The sequence below is a fragment of the Mytilus californianus genome, unplaced genomic scaffold (genome assembly GCF_021869535.1).
Source record: "Mytilus californianus isolate M0D057914Y unplaced genomic scaffold, xbMytCali1.0.p SCAF_4, whole genome shotgun sequence".
Lineage (NCBI taxonomy): Eukaryota > Metazoa > Mollusca > Bivalvia > Mytilida > Mytilidae > Mytilus > Mytilus californianus.
The window spans coordinates 110,756,861-110,777,882 of record NW_026262690.1 but is presented as its reverse complement, the minus strand read 5'-3'; the positions used below and the strand labels follow the sequence as shown (position 1 = coordinate 110,777,882).

At 33.4% G+C, this 21,022-nt stretch overlaps 1 protein-coding gene and 1 long non-coding RNA gene across 2 annotated transcripts in view; both read right to left on the bottom strand.

Moving 5' to 3' along the window:
* Positions 1-14,212, bottom strand: part of LOC127739136 (integrin alpha-9-like) — a 124,212-nt gene extending 110,000 nt beyond the window's left edge. Inside the window, exons 1-8 of the mRNA XM_052250729.1 lie at positions 14,076-14,212; positions 13,392-13,503; positions 11,869-12,048; positions 8,473-8,679; positions 7,532-7,707; positions 3,919-4,053; positions 1,940-2,439; positions 982-1,153 (exon numbers count right to left, since the gene is read on the bottom strand). Of these exons, the coding sequence (XP_052106689.1) occupies positions 982-1,153; positions 1,940-2,439; positions 3,919-4,053; positions 7,532-7,707; positions 8,473-8,679; positions 11,869-12,048; positions 13,392-13,461 (1,440 nt within the window). The 5' untranslated portion in view covers positions 13,462-13,503; positions 14,076-14,212. The remainder of the gene's footprint in view (positions 1-981; positions 1,154-1,939; positions 2,440-3,918; positions 4,054-7,531; positions 7,708-8,472; positions 8,680-11,868; positions 12,049-13,391; positions 13,504-14,075) is intronic.
* A 1,584-nt stretch (positions 14,213-15,796) lies between these two features.
* Positions 15,797-20,368, bottom strand: LOC127739137 (uncharacterized). The gene is made up of 3 exons (XR_008000303.1): positions 20,256-20,368; positions 18,072-18,178; positions 15,797-15,857 (listed from the first exon to the last, which is right to left on the bottom strand). It is a non-coding gene; the product is annotated as an uncharacterized LOC127739137 (long non-coding RNA).
* Positions 20,369-21,022: the final 654 nt, after the last annotated feature.

Below are 21,022 nucleotides of genomic sequence, written 5' to 3'. Positions count from 1 at the left end.
ACGTTTCTTTTTATATGATATGACGATAAGACAGATTTCTATAGATACATTAAACAGGGGATTCTACCTTTTAGAATTACCTGTATCAATATAAAAACAGCACAACATAAGAACAAACTATAAAAATCATGTGAAAGAGGCTTAATTTATCAGATCGATACAAAGCAGAAAAAACAAAAATACAGACCGGACGTTGCGGAATATTTATATATCCTCAACAACAAAAAAGACGCAAGAACAGATCTGAGGGTACTCGCAGTTATTGACAGCTAGATCAAAGCCAATAACAACTTATAAATTAAAATAGGTATGTAAGACTCAAATATCAATCAGTGCACATCCAACATCAAAGTTAATGGATTCAGTAAAAGATGTCATTAACAGTCAGAGAAAAACATGACCTTGTTCAATGCCAGGATAAAGGTACGCCACTTTGTAAGTGCATATGTGTATAAAAAATATTAAGTATGGCTTTAATTTACTGATAACAAAATCACTATTCATACACAAAAAAACCCACAATATTCAAAGAACTTATTAGTGAAGAATTGGTAATCATTCAAAATAAGTTAATTTAAAGGATTGATAATTTTACCCGGATCGTATCTTAATTGCCGGGCTCGGAATATAGATCCATTACACAGGGGATTCAGACCTCTGGAATTACCTTTGTTACCCTTCAAGTCATCATACTTTTTCCTAATTCTGGTATGACTGGTAGGTAGATGTCTATAGATCCATTATACATGGGATTCAGACCTCCGAAATAACCTTTATTACCGTTGAAATCATCATACGTTTTCTTAATTCTGGTATGACTGGTAAATAGATGTCTATAGATCCATTATACAGGGGATTCAGACCTCTCCAATTATCTGTGTCAACCTTCATGTCATCATACGTTTTCTTATATGTCTGATATGACAGACAGAAAGATTTTTCTGGATCCATTGCTCAGCAGACTATAATCTTTTCACTTACCTGTATCGTTTCTTTTGTCATCATGCTAATTCCGACATCTGATATGACAGGCAGACATATTTCTATAGATCCATTATACAGGGGGCTAGGACCATCATTCTTTACATTGAAGGTATGAACAAAATTAACTTTTTCCTTCTCTGTGATAGTTAATTGATCTGGTCTTGAAATTCTGTACGAAATTAAATAGTTCATAATTTGAAATGATTACTCTTTACCTCTTTTATATTAGCATCAAGAAAACCATGAGACAGAATGATTCAACTTGTATACAACTTTGGTGTCATATTCTACTCTATTGCTAATCATTTATTTTTCTCACAGTTGACACAAGAACGAAAATGAAAATTAAACGTTATAAATTATAAGCGTTCGAAACGTTTTTTCTCGAAGATTTCAAAAGAAATGTTTATCTTTTTATAAATAAATTTAAAATATTTCTACATAAGAAAATGCCTGTACCAAGTCAGTAATATGACAGTTGTTGTCCATTCGTTTGATGTGTTTGTGCTTTTGATTTTGCCATTTGATTAAGAATTTTCCGTTTTGGATACACAAACAAAACAATATACTGTATACATTGACGTATGTATACACAGACAAAACAAAATATTGTATCTGCTGGCGAATGAATACACAAACAAAATTTTCTTTTTTTGAATTGTTTCACATTTTGTCAATACAAAGCCTTTAGTTTGTATACAGTATTTGTTTTGCTAATACGCCTGAATCCAATCATTATCTTTCCGTCAAAGTGTTCGGTTTCAGGTGACATTATTTCTGCCTTTCTGCGGTTTGAATCACGGAGTTACAAAATCACTTACACTTAAGATTTCCCCTGTCACGCATGGTTATGAATGAGTTGCTGACTTGTATAATCATGAAGCCATTACTATAAACATCGATATAAAACTTTACATTGCTTGTGTTATGTTCACATCGTAAAATAATCACCTACCCATTTAGTTGTACACCGACATGTAATTTCACACTGGCAATGAGTTTCCAAGAATTATCCGAAATATCCATATCGGTACTGGTGGCGTCTACTAATGTATTGAAGACTAGCTGCTGTTCAAAATTACCAAGATTTTCTCCATCTTTAATCAACAAATCACGTGACACTTTAAAGCGAGCATTAAAGATGACTATTTGCTGCTGCAATAATATATTTCTGAGATCACACTGAACATGTGTCTCTTTGTTTTCGTCAACAATGTTTCTGCAGTCTACAGGCTCAGTAACTTCATTTGTCGGCTGGCTGAATCCAATATATCTGGTATTGTCAGATATGTCAATATTTATCCGCGTCCCATGTGACAGATCTCCTTCGTTAGTTACTTTAACGGTAACATCTACTTCAGAAGTTACCCCTAATATAATATTTTGTGGATGTAATGTGGATTCTATCCGCAGGTCAGGATGACATGTTCCATTACAACCAGTTGTAAAGACAGCCTGAAACGAATATCTTTTATAAAAGTTTCTACTTCTTTGTTTACCTGTTCTTCATTAATTGGTTTATATGAAAATAAGAAGATGTGGTATGATTGTCAATACGACAACTCTCTACCAGAATCCAAATGACATTGAAGTTAACAACTATATGTCACCTCACGGCCTTCCACAATGAGTAACCCCATTACGCAGTCAGCTATAACAGACCCCAAAATGCCAAATTTAAAACAACCAAACCAGAAAACGTACGGCCTGGTGTATGTACAAAACAATTAACGAAAAGCAAATATGATATATAGTAAAACAACCAAGAGTTTCAAGCTCCTGACTAGGAACGTGCACATACAGAAATGAACGCATGAAATTTATAAAGTGTTGTTTTCATTTTTTACAGCACTAGGTCGATACCGCTTCTGATGAACGATTAGTCATCGAGTGTATCATCAGCTCAGTAGTCAGTTCTTCGGTACTGACATGATGAAAAAAAATCTTAAATTAATCATTTATAAATTTATAATTATTAAGAAACTAAAATTTCGACGTTTCTAATGAAGTCATATCCAGAAAAGAGTATGGAACGCATGAAATTTACCACTTTACCACTTTGACGACGCCTCTAAGAGATACCGACGGGATACCTAACCGATGTCAATGATTTTGTTCTGACGTGATATATTTCTGATCATGATAACATTTAAGATTTCCTTTGATAAATATTTAAAAACAAATATCAAGAAAAAAAATCCGAATATCAAGTTAAATTCAAAAAGGGGGAGGCTTTGTCTTGTTCTGAATAAACTGCTTAATCTTTAATAATTTCTTGTGATTTCCTAATTCTGACTTAGATCGGATCTGTAAGTCAGCATGCATAGCAGGAGACGCTTATCTTGTTGATGAACCCTTTTCACCCCATTTTGAAGACTCATGTGATTCCTTTTGGTTTTTCCTGGTTATCAGAGAGAGGTGAGAGATACCAAAGGTACATTATAACTCATTTGTAAAAAATAAATGGCTAAAAATATTTAAAAAAAAACAACAAGACAAACCACAGTACACAAAACACACCATAGAAAACTAAAGACTAAGCAACACGAACCCCACTATAAACTAGTAATGATCTCAGTTGCTCCGGTATGATAAAGCAGATCCTGCTCTACATGTGGCACCCGTCATGTTGCTCATGTTATTACAAACCCGGTATCAAGTCTAATTCGGTAGGTCACATTCGGGGAAAGGGGGACGTTATGTCTCGTATGAATTTATTTCGCCATTTGAACATCGATCTCCTTTATATAGAGCCTGCGACAACTCAAGTTTAAACATGTGCATATTTTGTTATTGCAGCCTAAATCAGTTTTTCGTTTGAAATGTAGACGATCATCTGCACCACTTGTATTTTAATCAGACGATCATCTGCACCACTTGTATTTTAATCAAGTCAATCCCCTACACCTACACTTATAAACAAAAATTACATACAGTGTCTCTGTTGATTGTTAGATCATTATCGAGTACAGGTTGGACTTCTCCCAGTAGAGGTGTATCACTAAGTTTGTATGTTGTTTCCATAACCAATTCTTCCTCAAGTGATGCAAAAAACTGTCTGTCTAATGCCTAATAGAAACAATATTCTGTTTATTCATCAATTTTATATAACTGTAAATGTATATGTTATGAAAATAAACCTTAACAATGAAGGATAGCCTGGCATTCTCATATTAAAAAAGCAGCATATCGTCTTCATTAAACACCCACTACAGAGTCGTCTTAAGAATATGACAGTTTTTTTTTTTTGTTCGTTTGATATGTTTGTAAAGTGTATATCTCAGCACAAAAACAGAAACAACGGATGCACATCAAGAAATGATAATATGGCAGGAAATTTTTTATGAGTACATTTAATAATTAAGATAGCATTTAATAAAAAAAATATTATATTCAAGCTGGTCGCTGTGTTATAATTCTTAAATTTACTTTAATAAATTAAAGTGAAATAACTTTCAAAATTCTGAACAGTTCTTATAAATGTAACCCCAGAAATGTGTAGCGAACGCAGCTCTTAATTGATCTAACAGATTTATCAAAAATTCTATTGAATTTTGCTGGTCTCAGGGTCATTTGTCAAGTATTTCAGTTGACCAGTAAAGTTGTAAAATCAAATGGTAAATGTGTGTGCCCCCGGTTGAACAAAACGAAAGTTCCTTTAGGAATGTGTTACGAACACGGCCTCATCAAAAGAACTGCAGAAAAGTGAAGCCAGTGCAATTTGTTTTTCTTTAAGATTTGAAAGAAACATTTTCATAATTAATTTTTTTCTAGTCTAAATCCACATTTTCTTTTAAAACAAAAGAATCCTTTTGTGTTCGTTTACTTGAGCTTTTAATATAGCCTATTTTGTCATATGTTTGACTATGCAAATATTATTGTGATTTGTGTCTGTATATGTTGTCATTCATACAAATTAACATCTTCTTCCTTTAATTCAATCTATAAAAAAAATAAAAGAACCCATTAAAAACATATTTCCGTCTTAACAGCTATAAGGAAGAATGACTGCAATCGATAGGACATAAGTTTTATTGTGAAAAGTAAAATTACAAAAATATCAAATTCCGAATAAAATTCAATACGGAAAGTCCCTAATCAAATGGAAAAATCAAAACCTCAAACACATCAAACGAATGGATAACAAATGTCATACTCCTGAGTTGGTACAGGCATTTTCTTATGTGACGGATTGGCTGACCAATACGACGTATCATTCATTCGCCATCTTAAATCTTTAGATACCAGTGAAGTAGTATGATCTGTATTTTGACCAATTGTGTCATGTGTTGTATATCTGTGATGTTAATACGATTTTCTTTTAATTGACATTATGCTATTGTTTTCATTTTGATCTTATGATTTTTTTACGCGGCTCGTTATTCGTTCGTTTTGCTTTCGGGTTTATTTGGCATTGAACGTTCGAAGTGCGGGTGGGTAGGTACGATTTAAGTTTAGAACAAACTGGCAATCCAATGGCACAAAACGCTAAACTACGAATAGACTACCAGCATTTAAAAAAAAAAACCAAAACTTATAAATCTATAGACTGAGCAACAAGAACACCCACAAAAAAACGGTACTGCACGGTAAAAACTATCAGCTACACACACTGCATGACAAACTACTGATTTGGGACACGCACATACATAAAAGCGCTTCGGACGCATGAAATTTATTGTGTTGTATAATATAGTCGAGAGTTTGATTGAATTCTATCTTTTTGAATTTACCTTGGCGTTCGGTTTTTTTTTTTTGTCATTACCTTTCTATTTACATTCTGACTAAGTGTGAATTTGCATGGAAGGTAATGCCAGGAGACGTTTACCCTGGAGTTCATGCGATGTCCAATGTTTTTGTTTGTTATCTTGATTTGTGTCTTTGCAATCGATTCACGAAATTTGAACAACAGTTAATTTCTGTCGCGTAATTTTCAAATACGTTCAAGATTTTATTAATAGGTCAAACAGATTTCTTGTACCTTATAAAAAGTAAAATAACAAAAATACATTTTCTCCAAGGAAAATTCAAATCGGAAAGTCCCTTATCAAATGGCAACATCAAAGTGTTACTCATAATGAACCATCATCATCGTCGATATAATCATCAACACCAATGACATCTTCACAGAATAGTATCATTTCTCATTGTGTGCTTCATTCTTTTTCTTTTCTTCCTTTATTTATAGATCGTATAGTGGTTTTAATAAATGCAACAGAAGTATACCGCTGTCCAATCGTCATAAATCGATTAAGGGAAAACAAATCGCACCGAGGGAAACACATCAACTACAAGATGAAAACATCGGAACAACGAAAACTCTGAGCTTCAACAAAAACAAACGCCAACATACATAGTAACGGATTATCTGAAAACAACTGCCATATTCTTGACTTAGTACAGGAAATTTTTAGAAAAACATGGTGGGTTGAACCTTGTTTTATGGCTAGCCAAACCTCCCGCTTATGGCAATGTTAAAAATACCGCTAAAATGACAACATTACGTGACAGGAATACAGTACAAATAATCGCAAGAACACTCAGGACAGAGAAATACATAAATAAATTATATAATAGTACATTACAACATGTAAATCACTTAAAAATTAGCATTTTACATGCATGATTATAAAATTATCAATTTATATATAATCATATTGTATTATGAAGAAAACTTTATAATTATGACTTACTTGTGTCTTATACTTTTTGTTATCATTTTACTTAGATTAAGCAAATGGCATATGTTTAAACTAAACAGTCGGCTTAATCTTAAGATTATTCAATTAATATTCATTCTGCAGACATGCCTAAAGATGACTTATATTTTCATTTTCCTTTTTTAAGTTTTGAATAGAAAGGAAGATACCAAGATTCAAAACTCATAAGAGCAACAAAAAACTGACAACACCATGGGAATAAACAAAAGAACGACCAAAAGACAAACAATTTAACAAAGCACTACATAGAAAACTAAAGACTGAGCAAACAATCCTACACCCCAATAAAAACCAGGTGTCTGGCCGTGCTGCTCATGCAATTACTAATACTGTGATCAGTCTCATTTGATGATGTTATAATCGCAAAATTGGGATGATGTAGTATTTTTATTCGATTTCACCTCAATATATCTTTTTTTTTTAGATTAAAGAAATATTTTGTGATGACATTTATGGAATTGTGTTATAGTTAATATCCGATATGTTCAATGTTACCATGATCTCCTCTTCATTTTCTTGTATTTGATATTACCGCATGAGACTTATCATCGGATTTTCACTTGTATGAACAACACAAAGAATGTAATATGCGGAGCTGCAACTGCAGCATACCCTTCCGGAGCACTTATATTCACGTGTTTTTGGTTTGGTTGTTGTTGCTAAATCTGTTCTTTTCTATGTAATCTCTTTGCTCTTGTTGTTGAGTTTTTTGTAGTTTTTATTTTTGCCATGATGAGATCTGGTTTTATTTATTTCGGATTTCTTATCGCCAACTGTATTTTTTTCCCTCTGTGATAATTTCTGTAAAAATAAAGAGTTTCACAAACCGTCACAATAGCGAAGTACTCCATACATGATTCTGACAATTTTCTAACTTGAAATCTTTTTCCTTCTAAGTTACCACTTTCAAACTCTTCTGTTTCTGATGAAAGATGAACTCGAGTTGGATTACTTGGTGTTGACAAAGTTCTCCGAATATCCGAGCTTAGGTTATAATCAATAACTAGGAATTAGAAATGCAAAGAAGACATTTGATTAAAATATATTGGTCTATGCTGTATCAATAGGTAAACATATTAATTGTTGTCATCTGTGCATTATCGTATTCCTTATTATACGTTTTTTAAACGAAAAGCTAGTGTCATTAGATCTGTTTTATTTATTTATAAAGCTGACAATACTATGTTCTAGTGAATAAGGGGGAAAAAAGCAAACATTAAATAAAGGCAACAGTAGTATACCGCTGTTCGAAACTCATAACTCGATAGAGATAAAAAAACAAATCCGGGTTACAAACTAAAACTGAGGGAAACGCATCAAATATAAGAGGAGAACAACGACACAACAAAAACACAACATTAAAATGTAACACACACAGAAACGAACTATAATATAACAATGGCCATTTTCCTGACTTGGTACAGGACATTTTAAGAATAAAATGGTGGGTTGAACCTGGTTTTGTGGCATGCCAAACCTCCCGCTTTTATGGCAACGTCAAACACAACACCAAAACGACAACATCACATGACAGGACCACAATACAAATAAATGGGAGAACATATAGGACAAAGAAACACACGAATAATAGCTAGCAGAAGGTACTAGGCTTAAAATCCTTCACTGAAAAAAACCTAAAGATTGAACAACACGAGTCACATCAATAACCAGAGGTTAAGTCGAATTCGATAATACTTTGCAATTCGTGTGTCACTATTTTCATCATTAGAATCAATAGATCGTCTAAAGGTCAACTTTTTATACTCACAAATTGAATCTGGAACTGAAACTCCAGTGTAGGAAAAGCACAGTCTAACTGTCACACATGGTCTGTATAATTTATCTCGACATTTCAGTTCAGACGAGTTCAAAGGTATATCAGATGGAAACACTTTAATAGTGTTATTAAGCTTTAAAATAGGTCTGCCTCGTAATACAGTAACAGTATTGGACATGTAGGATCCAACTAGGAAATCTAAAGAAAATACGATACGATTATAATCTACTGTCTTCCACACAAGCGCAACTGACCATGAGGCCTTCGAAGTGGAAACAACAGGCATTTGCATAAAAATGTTGACAAATAAGTAGATTTATTTTATTTGTACTCCTCTTTAAAAGCTCATTTTGTAGCCAAAGAAAACTTGGTAAGGGGTTCTTCCACCCTGTCTTCGCTGGTCTTTAGATCAACCGTCCAGAAAAATAGATGAACAATTTTAAAAAGATAAAATGATCATCTCAACCTTATGAGCCTCAAAATTGCAATAATATTCTTCTTAGACTAAATAAAAAAAATTATCTATGAATGATGTATATTTACTCACATACATTTAGGGTTATTCATCAAATCATATTGTTGCAAGATTATTACAGGAATACTTTCCCTCAGCATTCTCTAGTAAATAAAGGCTACAGTAGTATACCGCTAGTCATAAATCGATTAAGCGAAAACAAATCCGGGTCTAGTAAACCAAATCCTTCCTTTAAGTGTCATTTATTGTCTCAAGCACAAACAATATATGTTAAGTACAATTAGAATTCTAATCTGGAATACTGTAGAACTTGGTGTGTTATTTGAATATCGCAAACAGGAACAAGAAAAACAGAACAACTTATTCTTTTTGTTAATTGTTTTTGTGTGCGTAGCAACAATAGTGTTATTAAGCTTTATAATAGGTCTGCCTATTGAAGAGTACAAATTTCAAAAGTCACTTTGTACTCTTCAAAGTGACTTTTGAAGAGTACAAACTCTGACAGACTGTAAAAAACCCAATTAAAACAAGAACATTGTTTGTCTTTTCTCCCAAAACAACTGACGTCAAGACACTTTACAAGTATGTTTGCAATCCTGATATAGATTGCCCTAGAATAGATCTTTATATATAAGGGGTTACTGCTAAATATATATAAAAAATCAAAAGACAAAAATACTAACAGTAACATGTTATCCTAATGTCAACGGGCTTCAATATTGAGCAATATCTATCCCATATAGTAAGTAATACATGTCCAGGGATGACAAAGTTTGAAACTTATCAAAATAGAAAACTAACTGTCTGTTTAAACTAAAAGAACAAACAGAAACTAGCAACAACCACTTGATTACAGGCTCCAGGCGTGTGACATTTACAAAACGAATGTTGTGGGGTTTAACACGTCTGTGAGTGGTCAGACCTCTTACTACCCTGGGACATTGGTGAAATAAAAAATCATCGGAGAAAACGGTAAAATCTATCTAAAAGGGCTGGCCCATCAAATCGGTACTTTGCTACGCACACAAAAACAATTAACAAAAAGACAACAGACATAAATTATCAAAATGGCTACAATTGTCATATTTCAATATATATCATCTTTCGGTAAAATCAAGGTAAAGGCTGAATGTAGGATCATAATTGTTTTTATCTAATTTTTAGACCGGTTATTTATTTTTATTTAACCAACGTGTGGTTTGTTTGATCTCAGTTCTTCGTTGGTCAAAAATCAATTATGACGTCCAATTTTCTTGCTCTACTTTGAATTTCCAACTATGACGTCACAAAACTAGAGGCTCTCAAGAGTCTGTGTCGTTATCTGATTCTACTTTGGTTTTGGAAATGTAAAAAAAAATTAAAATCATAACAGATACCCTAATAATGATTGAGGCCAAATTTGGTTGAATATTGGCCCCGTAATTTAATCAAAAATCCTAGTAGCCATCTTGAACAGTAAATCGGCAACAAAGTGGCAACACTTCATCAGCACCTAATAAGGAACATTTATGTCATGTTTGGTTTCATTCCATTCAATGCTCCTCTAGAAGAAGCATTTGTATGTATTTCCCATATGGTCTTATGTTAAACTAATTCCCCTGTTGGCGGCCATCTTGGATGATGGTTTGGCTACAAAGGAACAACACTTCGTCAGCACCTCATTAGGAACATTCATGCCATGTTTAGTTTCATTTTATTCAGTGGTCCTCTAGAAGAAAACATTTGTATGTATTTTCCATAGGGTCCTATGTTAAACCTACTCCCCCTGCTGGCAGCCATCTTGGATGACAAATCAGCTACAAAGTAACAACACTTGGTCAGCACGTCAAACGAAACATTCATACCATGTTTGGTTTCAATCCATTAAGTGGTTTCCTAGAAGAAAACATTTGTATGTATTTCCCTTAGGGTCCTATGTTAAACTAAGTCCCCCGTTGGCAGCTATCTTGATTGATGGATTTGCTACAAAGTAACAACACTTGGTCAGCACCTCATAAGGAACATTCGAGCCATGTCCGGTTTCATTCCATTCAGTGGTTCTTCAAAAGAAGACTTTAGAATGTATTTCACACAGGGTCCATTTGTTAAACTAAGTTCCTCGCTGGCAGCCATCTTGGATGATTGATATTCATAAAGAATATTCATGCAATATTTGGTTTTATTCCATTCAGCGGTTCTCTAGAAGTTTAAAATATAAAAAGTTGAACCTACTCCCCCTGCTGGCAGCCATCTTGGATGACAAATCAGCTACAAAGTAACAACACTTGGTCAGCACGTCAAACGAAACATTCATACCATGTTTGGTTTCAATCCATTAAGTGGTTTCCTAGAAGAAAACATTTGTATGCATTTCCCTTAGGGTCCTATGTTAAACTAAGTCCCCCGTTGGCAGCTATCTTGATTGATGGATTTGCTACAAAGTAACAACACTTGGTCAGCACCTCATAAGGAACATTCGAGCCATGTCCGGTTTCATTCCATTCAGTGGTTCTTCAAAAGAAGACTTTTGTATGTATTTCACATAGGGTCCATTTGTTAAACTAAGTTCCTCGCTGGCAGCCATCTTGGATGATTGATATTCATAAAGAATATTCATGCTATATTTGGTTTTATTCCATTCAGCGGTTCTCTAGAAGTTTAAAATATAAAAAGTTTACGACGACGACGGACGACGACGGATTACGGACGCCAAGTGATGAGAAGGCGACCATGCCTGATGATGTTACAAAGAAAGGAAAGGGTTGTAACACATTACATATTGTATAGTGGCATGTATGCTAAAACTACGGTAATAAGTACACAGTTATACATCTATAGAATAAATCCTTGGCAAAATTAAGAAAAATACATATAAGTTATAACGAATAAATAATAATGAATAAATTAATGATAGAAACATCTTACCACATTACCTTGGTAATTGTTATTGTCGATGTCATAAGCAGTAGAAATGTACCAACCAAACGACAGTAGGTTACTACTTATATCTTGAGCTTTAATTTTCTGTGTGTATGTAAGTTTGGTATAACCACCGTGGTAGATATATATAGCTCCTTGATTGTTCTCCTCATAAGGTGCACCAATGGCTACATCTGTGTAAAGATAATATTTTACATTGTTTAGAAATGAATATATTAAATACTATTTTTTGTTAAATTAAATACATGCATCGAATATCCCTTTTGTATCCCCTCCTGTCATGTATACTACAATTTCGTATCAAAACACTTCGTATAAAGTATAAAATGCATCATCCTTTTCGACAGACAAACACAGCTGATCTGACATATAAACTACAATGCTTGTATTGATTAAAATATATTAACTGTCAGATGTGTTCCTGATATAAACACTGCTCAAGTAGCGTTATGTGGGAAAAGGACTAAAATTGACTTGTATATGTTTAACGCTACCATAACAAATGATACGATGTGTCAGTATCTCATCCAAAAGAAGACATAATGTTTCAGATCTTAAGATACCAGAATCGTCATCTGATATGTTGGTGTTGCTTAGCATGTCGAGTGATGCATGTATAACAAGACCACTACATTAACAAATTATTAAGAAGCTAACTTCTTTAGGCAAAGTTGACCAGAGATGGATTTACTTTTAGGTCCATGTTGGTCATAGAGCGTCCCACGTATTCAAGAAACAACACTTCTTATGCTTTCGGAGTTTTGGATTTTCGTTAGATCTCGGTTGATAGATTTAGTAAGTATCTACTGAGTATTAATATCAACGAACTCCCTAAGGGAAATTTTATCTTTAGATGTTTTCAACTCTTCTTTTTATGTTACTTTTGGTCATAAGGCTCCTAGTGTATTTGAATCTTCTCACATCCAAGGCTTTCAAAGTAAGGTTCAAACGCACCTGATATAATCCGGCTTATTATCAATACACTCACGACGTCCCCATTCCCTCTCAGTTTAGAGTTCAAACGATTCCCTAAGTTTATTTCGTTCTCTTGATTTTGTATATTCTAAGAGGATTTAAGTACCCTTAAATTAGTCCTTGTTTATATCTCTGATATACGGCAGTGCTGTATTAAACCGTCCTAAGTTTAGCTTAAGTACCCTTATATTTATCCTTGCTTATATGTCTGATGCACTGCAGCGCTGTTTTTAACCGCCCCAATTTTGATCTGCGTAGCCTTATATTTATACTTGTTCATATCTCTGATACATTGCTGTGCAGTTTAAAACCGTCCCAATTCTGACTTACGTATCCTTAAATTTGTCCTTTTTGATATCTCTGATACACTGCAGTTCTGAACAGCTCACATTTTGATATACGGTATCCTATATCCGTTCTTATCTGTATCTGCAGTGCTAAAATAACACGTTCACATTCTGATATACGTACCCTTACATCCCTCCATATTTGTATCTGAGATACACTGCAGTGCTAAACCATCCCTCATTCTGATACATACCCTTGAATCCATCTTTATTTATATCTCCTATACACTGCAGTGCTGTACCAAATCGTCCCCATTTCGACATCCCTTGTAACTTTTGTCCACTCACTCTGAGTAGTATATTTAGCTGTTCATATGTAAAGAAATATCAGCCATAGATTTAGATTGTATTTGTTAAATACAAGGTTCCGAAAACAGGGTCACTTAGGGGTTACTCCCTACCAAATACAATTAATTACATAATACGAGAAGATAAAAGTAGTATGATGTTGGAATACAATATGATCATAATATATTGGTAATTTCATTTTGGATTTAAAAAAAACACAAAATATCATTATTTACGTTTTCTTGGATGGATTGCTTTCATATAATTTAAGACAGTAAATATAACTTTAGTCGAAAAACTTTTAACCAAAAAAATCTATACCAATTTATGCGTTAGTTTGGAACATGTTTTTGGAATATTTGTTATTCGAAAGCTTTCAAAACATCGAAACTGATCTGGTACCAATTGTTTTAATGATTTTTTTTACAACAATTTGGAAGATGTCACCACCGATGGACGTTTCATTCCCATGTGTTGAGAACCCAAAAGTCAGCGCTGCTGTACTTATATGAAATATAATTGATGCAGTGAGTTTGTCAATTCAATGTTAAAACATCGATAAGATCTTTCTAAACTTTAGATCTACTTACATCTGTGTCCCCATAGTATATGTAGACAACGCCTGAATCTAGTACGTCATTATATTGAAGAGGTGCTCCGACAAGTAAATCATCTAATCCATCACCGTTTATGTCTTCAAAGGCAGTAGAACTACCAAATCCACTTCCGGACTGGAACAAATAATACATAATGTCGAAGGGTATGCTGGCAAGTTACTGTGAATTCATTTATTTTCATTGGCTAAGGAGAAACTGTAATTTCGTTTGATTTCGTAGTTTTAGTACTTTTACACGAGTCTGCGTTCAAGCCTGTATAAACAATGTACTTCGCTGAATAAATGAACTCGTAGTTCACAAATATCAACGAAATCAAGGAAAATTGGTATAGTATGACTTATAATGAATCCAAAGTAACATAAACGCCAATGTATTTAATTTTCACTGATCGGATGACCCAAGCCCTTTACTTTTGATTTTTACAGTATGTTCTAATGCTTTGATGTTGATCCACTGTCCCAGACTTGTGGTAAGTTCAGAAAACATGTTGAAGAACAGCATTAATTTGGAGCATTTTTGTTTTGCCGGTAGCATATGAACCAGTGGTTGTCTGCTGTTTGTCATAATTAGTTTAAAAAAAAGATAGGTGAAAGAAATAAATGAGACAGTCAAACTCAAATGTCGAAACATACTGACAATGCCATGACGAAATAAAAAGAACGAAAAGTCGAACGACAGTACACAAAACACAATATAGAAAACAAAACACTAAACAACACTAAACCCACTCAAAACCGGAGTTAATCTCAGGTGCTCCGGAATGGTAAACAGATTCTGCTCACATGTGACACCCATCGTTTAAGTGCAAACCCGGTAACTTTTTTATTGTTGTATAAATCAGAGCGTGGATTTTCTCTTTGAATTGTTTACTTATTTATAATCTGGGGGACTTTTATAGTATATTATACGTTGTAGGTTTTATCCATCGACGGTGTTACGGCGACACTGTAATTTTGCACATCTTTGTCTTTGCTCTCTGATGGAAATTGTCTCATGTACAGTCCTATCCGTATTACATCTTTAGAAACCAGAAGTAGTTGTCTAATCTTAATTTATCTGATAGTGTCCTTTTCCCAATGTTGACATTTTAAAAAAGTAAAATAACAAAAATACCGAACTCCAAGGAAAATTCAAAACGGTAAGACCCTTATCAAATGGCAAAATCAAAAGCTCAAACACATCAAACGAATGAAAACAACTGACATATTCCTGACATATTAACTGAGAGTAGATTCGCATCCGGGGGAATCATGCATAGCAAGAGATTCTAACCCCGTCGATGAAACGCTCCTTTTAGAGTTTGTGAGATTTTCCAAGTATTTTTTGTGACTTTGATTTATGAGATGTGAATATCGGTAAACACATTTTGCATTGATTTGTCTGTTTTCCTCGACATAGTTGCTTTTGGTTCTTTCCTTTGTACCTCCTTCGCCTTTTTGGTTTTTGTTGCTAGCTAAATCTCTCACTTGTATGACAGTTGTGTATAGTTCCGTTTTATTGACAATATTGGGTGAGCATCCCAAACAGACATAATAGGCTAATGTGAAAATGATTGGGATCCAGCAGCAAATACTGTGTAAACATACATCGCAGACATACAACACAATTAACTTATACTGTACATATTGTATAAACTAAACGATACGATTCAAATCTATTGAAAATATTGTATAAACCAAAAGGTACCATTTCACCTGTAAACTGTTTCTTCAAATATAACTTCTTGTCGGTTTGTTTTAAACAAAAAACAAAAACCTATAAAAGAAACATTCCTCTGCAGTCAAGATTGAATGATGTGATATAAATTATATAACGTATGAAATTATTTATCTGTATATATACATTTCATTGATTATTGTTACGTTTGACGAGAAATCAAAGTCTTTAAAACAAAAGAACCAATTTTGTCATGACGTTGGCTTTTATAGCAAATATATTAGATATTGACATAATTGTACGACTTCAAACTAAAATCTATGACAAACGTGAAAATTGCAGTTTTCAAATTGTCAACTTCCCTTTGGTACGTTACGATAGTGCATGTATATATCTTGAGGGGAAAAAATGCTCGAAAATACGACGACTGCTGAAACCATCATAACAAAAGTTTAACGGTCATCATTACAAATTGGTTGCCTGTAACTATGTTTCCGTGTCTCAATTTACTTGCGACATGTGTTCGTATTGCTAAATTATGCTAAAATTTAGGTTTTAATGAAAGTCATCTACATTTCTGATGTCACAAATGCATCAATAATGACTCATTTGGTGGAAATCTTCGCTTATTGAAACAATTGGACATTTTAACATACGTTTTCATCCAGTTTTCCCACATTATAGCAGTTTAAAATATTCAGACCTTTAGGGCCACATTATGGGTAAGCTAATCAACTCATTTACCGATTTTGACATTTTTCAGAGAGAGGATTCGCATTTAAGTTGCTACGTACATACAAGTAACTTGTGACGCTTAGTCTGCGGACGCAACCGGTCTCTCTCCTATTTCTGATTCCATTAGGAATTTATTCATAGCTTGATTAATATCTTTTTAATGAATTTATAAGATTTAAACATCGGTAAATTACTTTTGCCCCTCACAAACTAGTTGAAAGACGATTCCGTTAAAAAAAACAATTTTACAAATAAGTTCCTTGCATTGTTTTACTGATAAACGAATAAAATATGTTTGAACACTAACGTAAAAGGTTCCGACAACTCGTCATAAATTTTAATTTCTCCTTTATTCTGTGTCATTTCATCATTTCATCCCGTCCAATTAACATTTGATTTATGGGACTACGTGGACTATTTAATTGTATTGTATTCTGGGTAGGATATATTTTCATACCTGCATTTAAATGAAATATGAATTACAACTTCTGGCTATCCAACTATAACAAATTCTAATAGAAACAATTGTTCAGACTTAAGGATGTAGTCATTATATATAAAAAAAAAAAGAAGACGCGATATGATTGCCAATGAGACCTCTCTTCACAAGCGACCAAAATGACACAGAAATTAACAACTATAGCTCACCGTACGGCCTTCAACAATAAGCAAAGCCCATACCGCATAGTCAGCTATAAAAGGCTCCGAAATAACAAATGTAAAACAATTCAAACGAGAAAACTAACAGTCTAATTTAAGTACAAAATAATGAACGAAAAACAAATTTGTAACACAGCAACAAACGACAACCACTGAATTCAAGATTCCTGACTTGGGACAGGCACATACAGAATGTGGCGGGATTAAACATGTTAGCGGGTGCCCAACCCTCCCCCTAACCTGGGTCTGGTTGAGGAATTTTTGTCAAATGTTCGGACTCCTTGCGTTTCCTATCTAACAGGGTAAAATATTTTGCCCCATATCACCCATTTTTCTTTTCAAATTAGACTTCAAAAGCCCAGGCCATTTAGCAGTTTTCTTTTCTTACGAATTGAGACCAAAAATTGCCATTGTCAAGGTTAAAGTCCGAGACAGCCTTAAGTTTACTCGTCATTTTTAAAAATTAAATCTCCCGAAAAGGAGTTCCATAACCTATCAATATTCTAAGCTTATTTTGTTCCTCAACTATTGCTTTTCTGATTTATAGTATCAATTATAAATTCCAGACTTTTTTAATTTCACCTTAAGAACAATAACTATTCCTTAAATTTATTTTTTTTTGCGTCAGTTGTTTATGTTCATCGACATTCGGATGTTTGAGTGTGTCGCCATTCGGATGTTTTCGCCATTCCGATGTTTGTGTGTTGGCATTAGGATGTGTTCGACAACTAACCTGACTTGACTGTAGAAAAGCTTCAGCTATTAGCTTGATTTATTTATAAAATGTACATCATTTTAAGAAATGAAACTGAATTGAATTTTCAAGTAAGGATAATCGCTCTGAACTAGCAATGGATAAAAAAGAAGGGACTTTTCTTGATAAACAGGTTGTAAAGATAAAAAATGAAAACAACCTACTGCCCCTACTATTCCATTTTTCCATGTAGAGTGTGGGGTTCCTAATACAATAACTCCCGGACAATCTTCATCAGAATCTGAAAGCTTTCCTGTGCTGACAGAGTAACCTTGTATAAAATGAGAATGCGTTAAATGTTTTAACAATAGCTATTTAACATTTTAGAATATAGAGTAGATGATATAACATGGTTTAAAAAGATATATCTTTGTAATACTTTCACACAATCACATAATTGCAATGTTGATTGTATAACCTGGTACAATGTATAAAAACATAATTCTGATATGACGTTTTTCTTTCGCTTTGGAAACAAAGCCATGCATGTTCTAATTCCAATAGAACATGGGCTGCACGTGAATGACTTTAAGATTGAAATTGCAACATCCAATCTATTTTAAACAATGCTGGGACATTTGTGTTGGTGTTGCTCAAAGGAAATTAAATAAAATCATCATTGAAGTGAGTTAACATTTATCTGTTCAGTTTTGTTTTTTTTTTTTTTTATCGTGAAACGGTCTTTTTTCTACAACGTTTTGGTTTTACTAAATAAAAATGGCACCTTTCGAACGTGTCTTATAGGTCTGCTTCGAAGTACAAAAGGTCCAGATTTTCCTATAAAAATAGAAATAATTCTATCATGGCATGAAAGAATTACTTCTTATTTCTTTGTAATGTTTAATGTAAATAAGAACAGCATAAAAATCAGTGCTTTATGTTTTACGTTTTTTTTTTCTTTAAAATTTTAATTTCATAATGAAAAAGGCGAAACTACATTAATGATTATACCATATTAGTTGACACAATGTATAAAAAATACGTTACTCTTGTAAAATTAATCAAGTGATAAGGATATAAGAAAATATAAGTCATTGCGATAGATTTGGTTAATTTAGCGCTGCTATTAACAACTGCCCCATCTGATTGATTCTTACTTTTTGTGCATAGGTTAAGAAAATTACAGAATATTTTTCTACACTAATTAAATATTTTAAATATTATATCCCCCCCCCCCCCCAATTTTGTGAGCAATATGTATCTACATTTGTATACAAAGTATTTAAGATAGAATGCGTAATAACAGCTATTTCAAAATAATATAAATCACAAATTTAAAAATATTCAGAACGTTCATTACATATCTTGCTTTAAATCTAACAAAAGATCATGCATTTTTACCAATCGAATTCTATCCCTGAACACCTGATTTTTATATATATACCTGAAATTTTAAACACCCTATTTATTTGTTTTATTTCGAACATCATTTCAGCACACGCGATGGCTTAGTAAAATTTTCTTGCGATTTTTGAAAACCAAATGTCTATGTTTACATATCACATGTTTCTTGTCTAAATGACGGCAGTTTGTAAGTGGTCTATGTCGAACCAGTTACGATGTGTTTAACTCGAACCATTTCAGCATTTGAAAAGAGGTATTTCTCATGTGTACTAGTGAAGATCGTATGATTTTGTACAGTTAGCCTGTCGTGCTGTGTGAAATCCGTTTACTAGTATATATTTCCAGCGCTTGAGTTGTAGGCTCTTATATTTTTACAATTGTGACGTATTTTTTCTTGACATAACATTGCTTGTTTTTTGCATCTTCATTTTAAAGCAGTACAAGATTTTCATTTAACTTTTTATTATCTCTGGCTTTCAAATGATTGGATCGGGGATTCCTGGTGAAGGCAGATCCATAATCCAGCTTCGGACGCACGGAATTTATAAAGTGTTACTATCATTCATGCAGTCTATCCGGATTATTTGCCCTGTTCATTCGTATGTTCCTGCCATCCTGATTATAAAATGTGCCTTGATGTTTTATAGAGGTTGTCGTAAAGTTTGTATTGTTTCTCATTATACCATAGAATTGTTTGATTGTCTTTATAGCATCTTTTATATTTCTTTGATAAATATAATGTATGATGTATACTTCATTGCCTAGATGAAGCATGATGGGTAACGAGCCAAAAATTAAGCCGAATGAGGTAATCTTGAGGTTAAGCGCAAGGACGTCATAACTAGCCTGCTTAAAACAATACTTTTTATAGGCTTTTGTCGAATGAGGGGTTATATAGATTACTCTAAAATGGACGGGGTTTACGCTCAATATCTCATTTATTTGCGATTGTTGATATGTATATATGATAAAGTAACTAATGTGATGATGCAATGATGTATTACCCATTAAGCTTCCATGCTGTAGACCTTGCTTCGCGGCATCTTCAGCAAATTCATGTCGGGTGAAGACAGAAAAAAACTCATGAAGCGTTGAATTACCAGTATACTGTAAAAAGCCACCTGTTGATATCAAACGTTTTCTAATTAGTATCAGTTCAATCATATATAAAACCATTTTATAGATAAAAAAAAACATCTCGATAAATTGTTATGATTCTTACATCAAAGAGCTAAACAATGAAGGTAAATACCTTCATATTACTTTATTTATAAGTTATGTTTTTTCAACTGGCCTTTCTTTTAATGTAATTTCAAAATGCTGGTGTAATGGTAAAATTATCAGTAACCTTGGTAATGACCTGATAATATAAGTATCTGTCGAATTGCACTTTACTTCTGTTAATCAGATTTAAGGAGATTTCATCCGTTTAATAAAGTTTTGAAATATATAATGCCTTACATACAAGTATGTAAAACTAAGTGCTTTTCTAATTTATGAACGGAGAATTAAAGAAAAGTTTGTTAAAAATCAAGTCCTATTACTGATAATACCCCGAGGGACTGACAATACACCAGCAGCGGTAAAGTGTCCAAAATATGACAGATTTGATTCAGAATTAACTGTTTATATAACATACCATGGATCATTATTAAACACACATTACTTACTTATGTAAGGAATAATATAACTTCTCTTATGGTTGCGGCCTGTTATTTATTTCTTGCATGAAGAGTCACACTGCACGGATTGTGCTACGAAAAAGTGATAC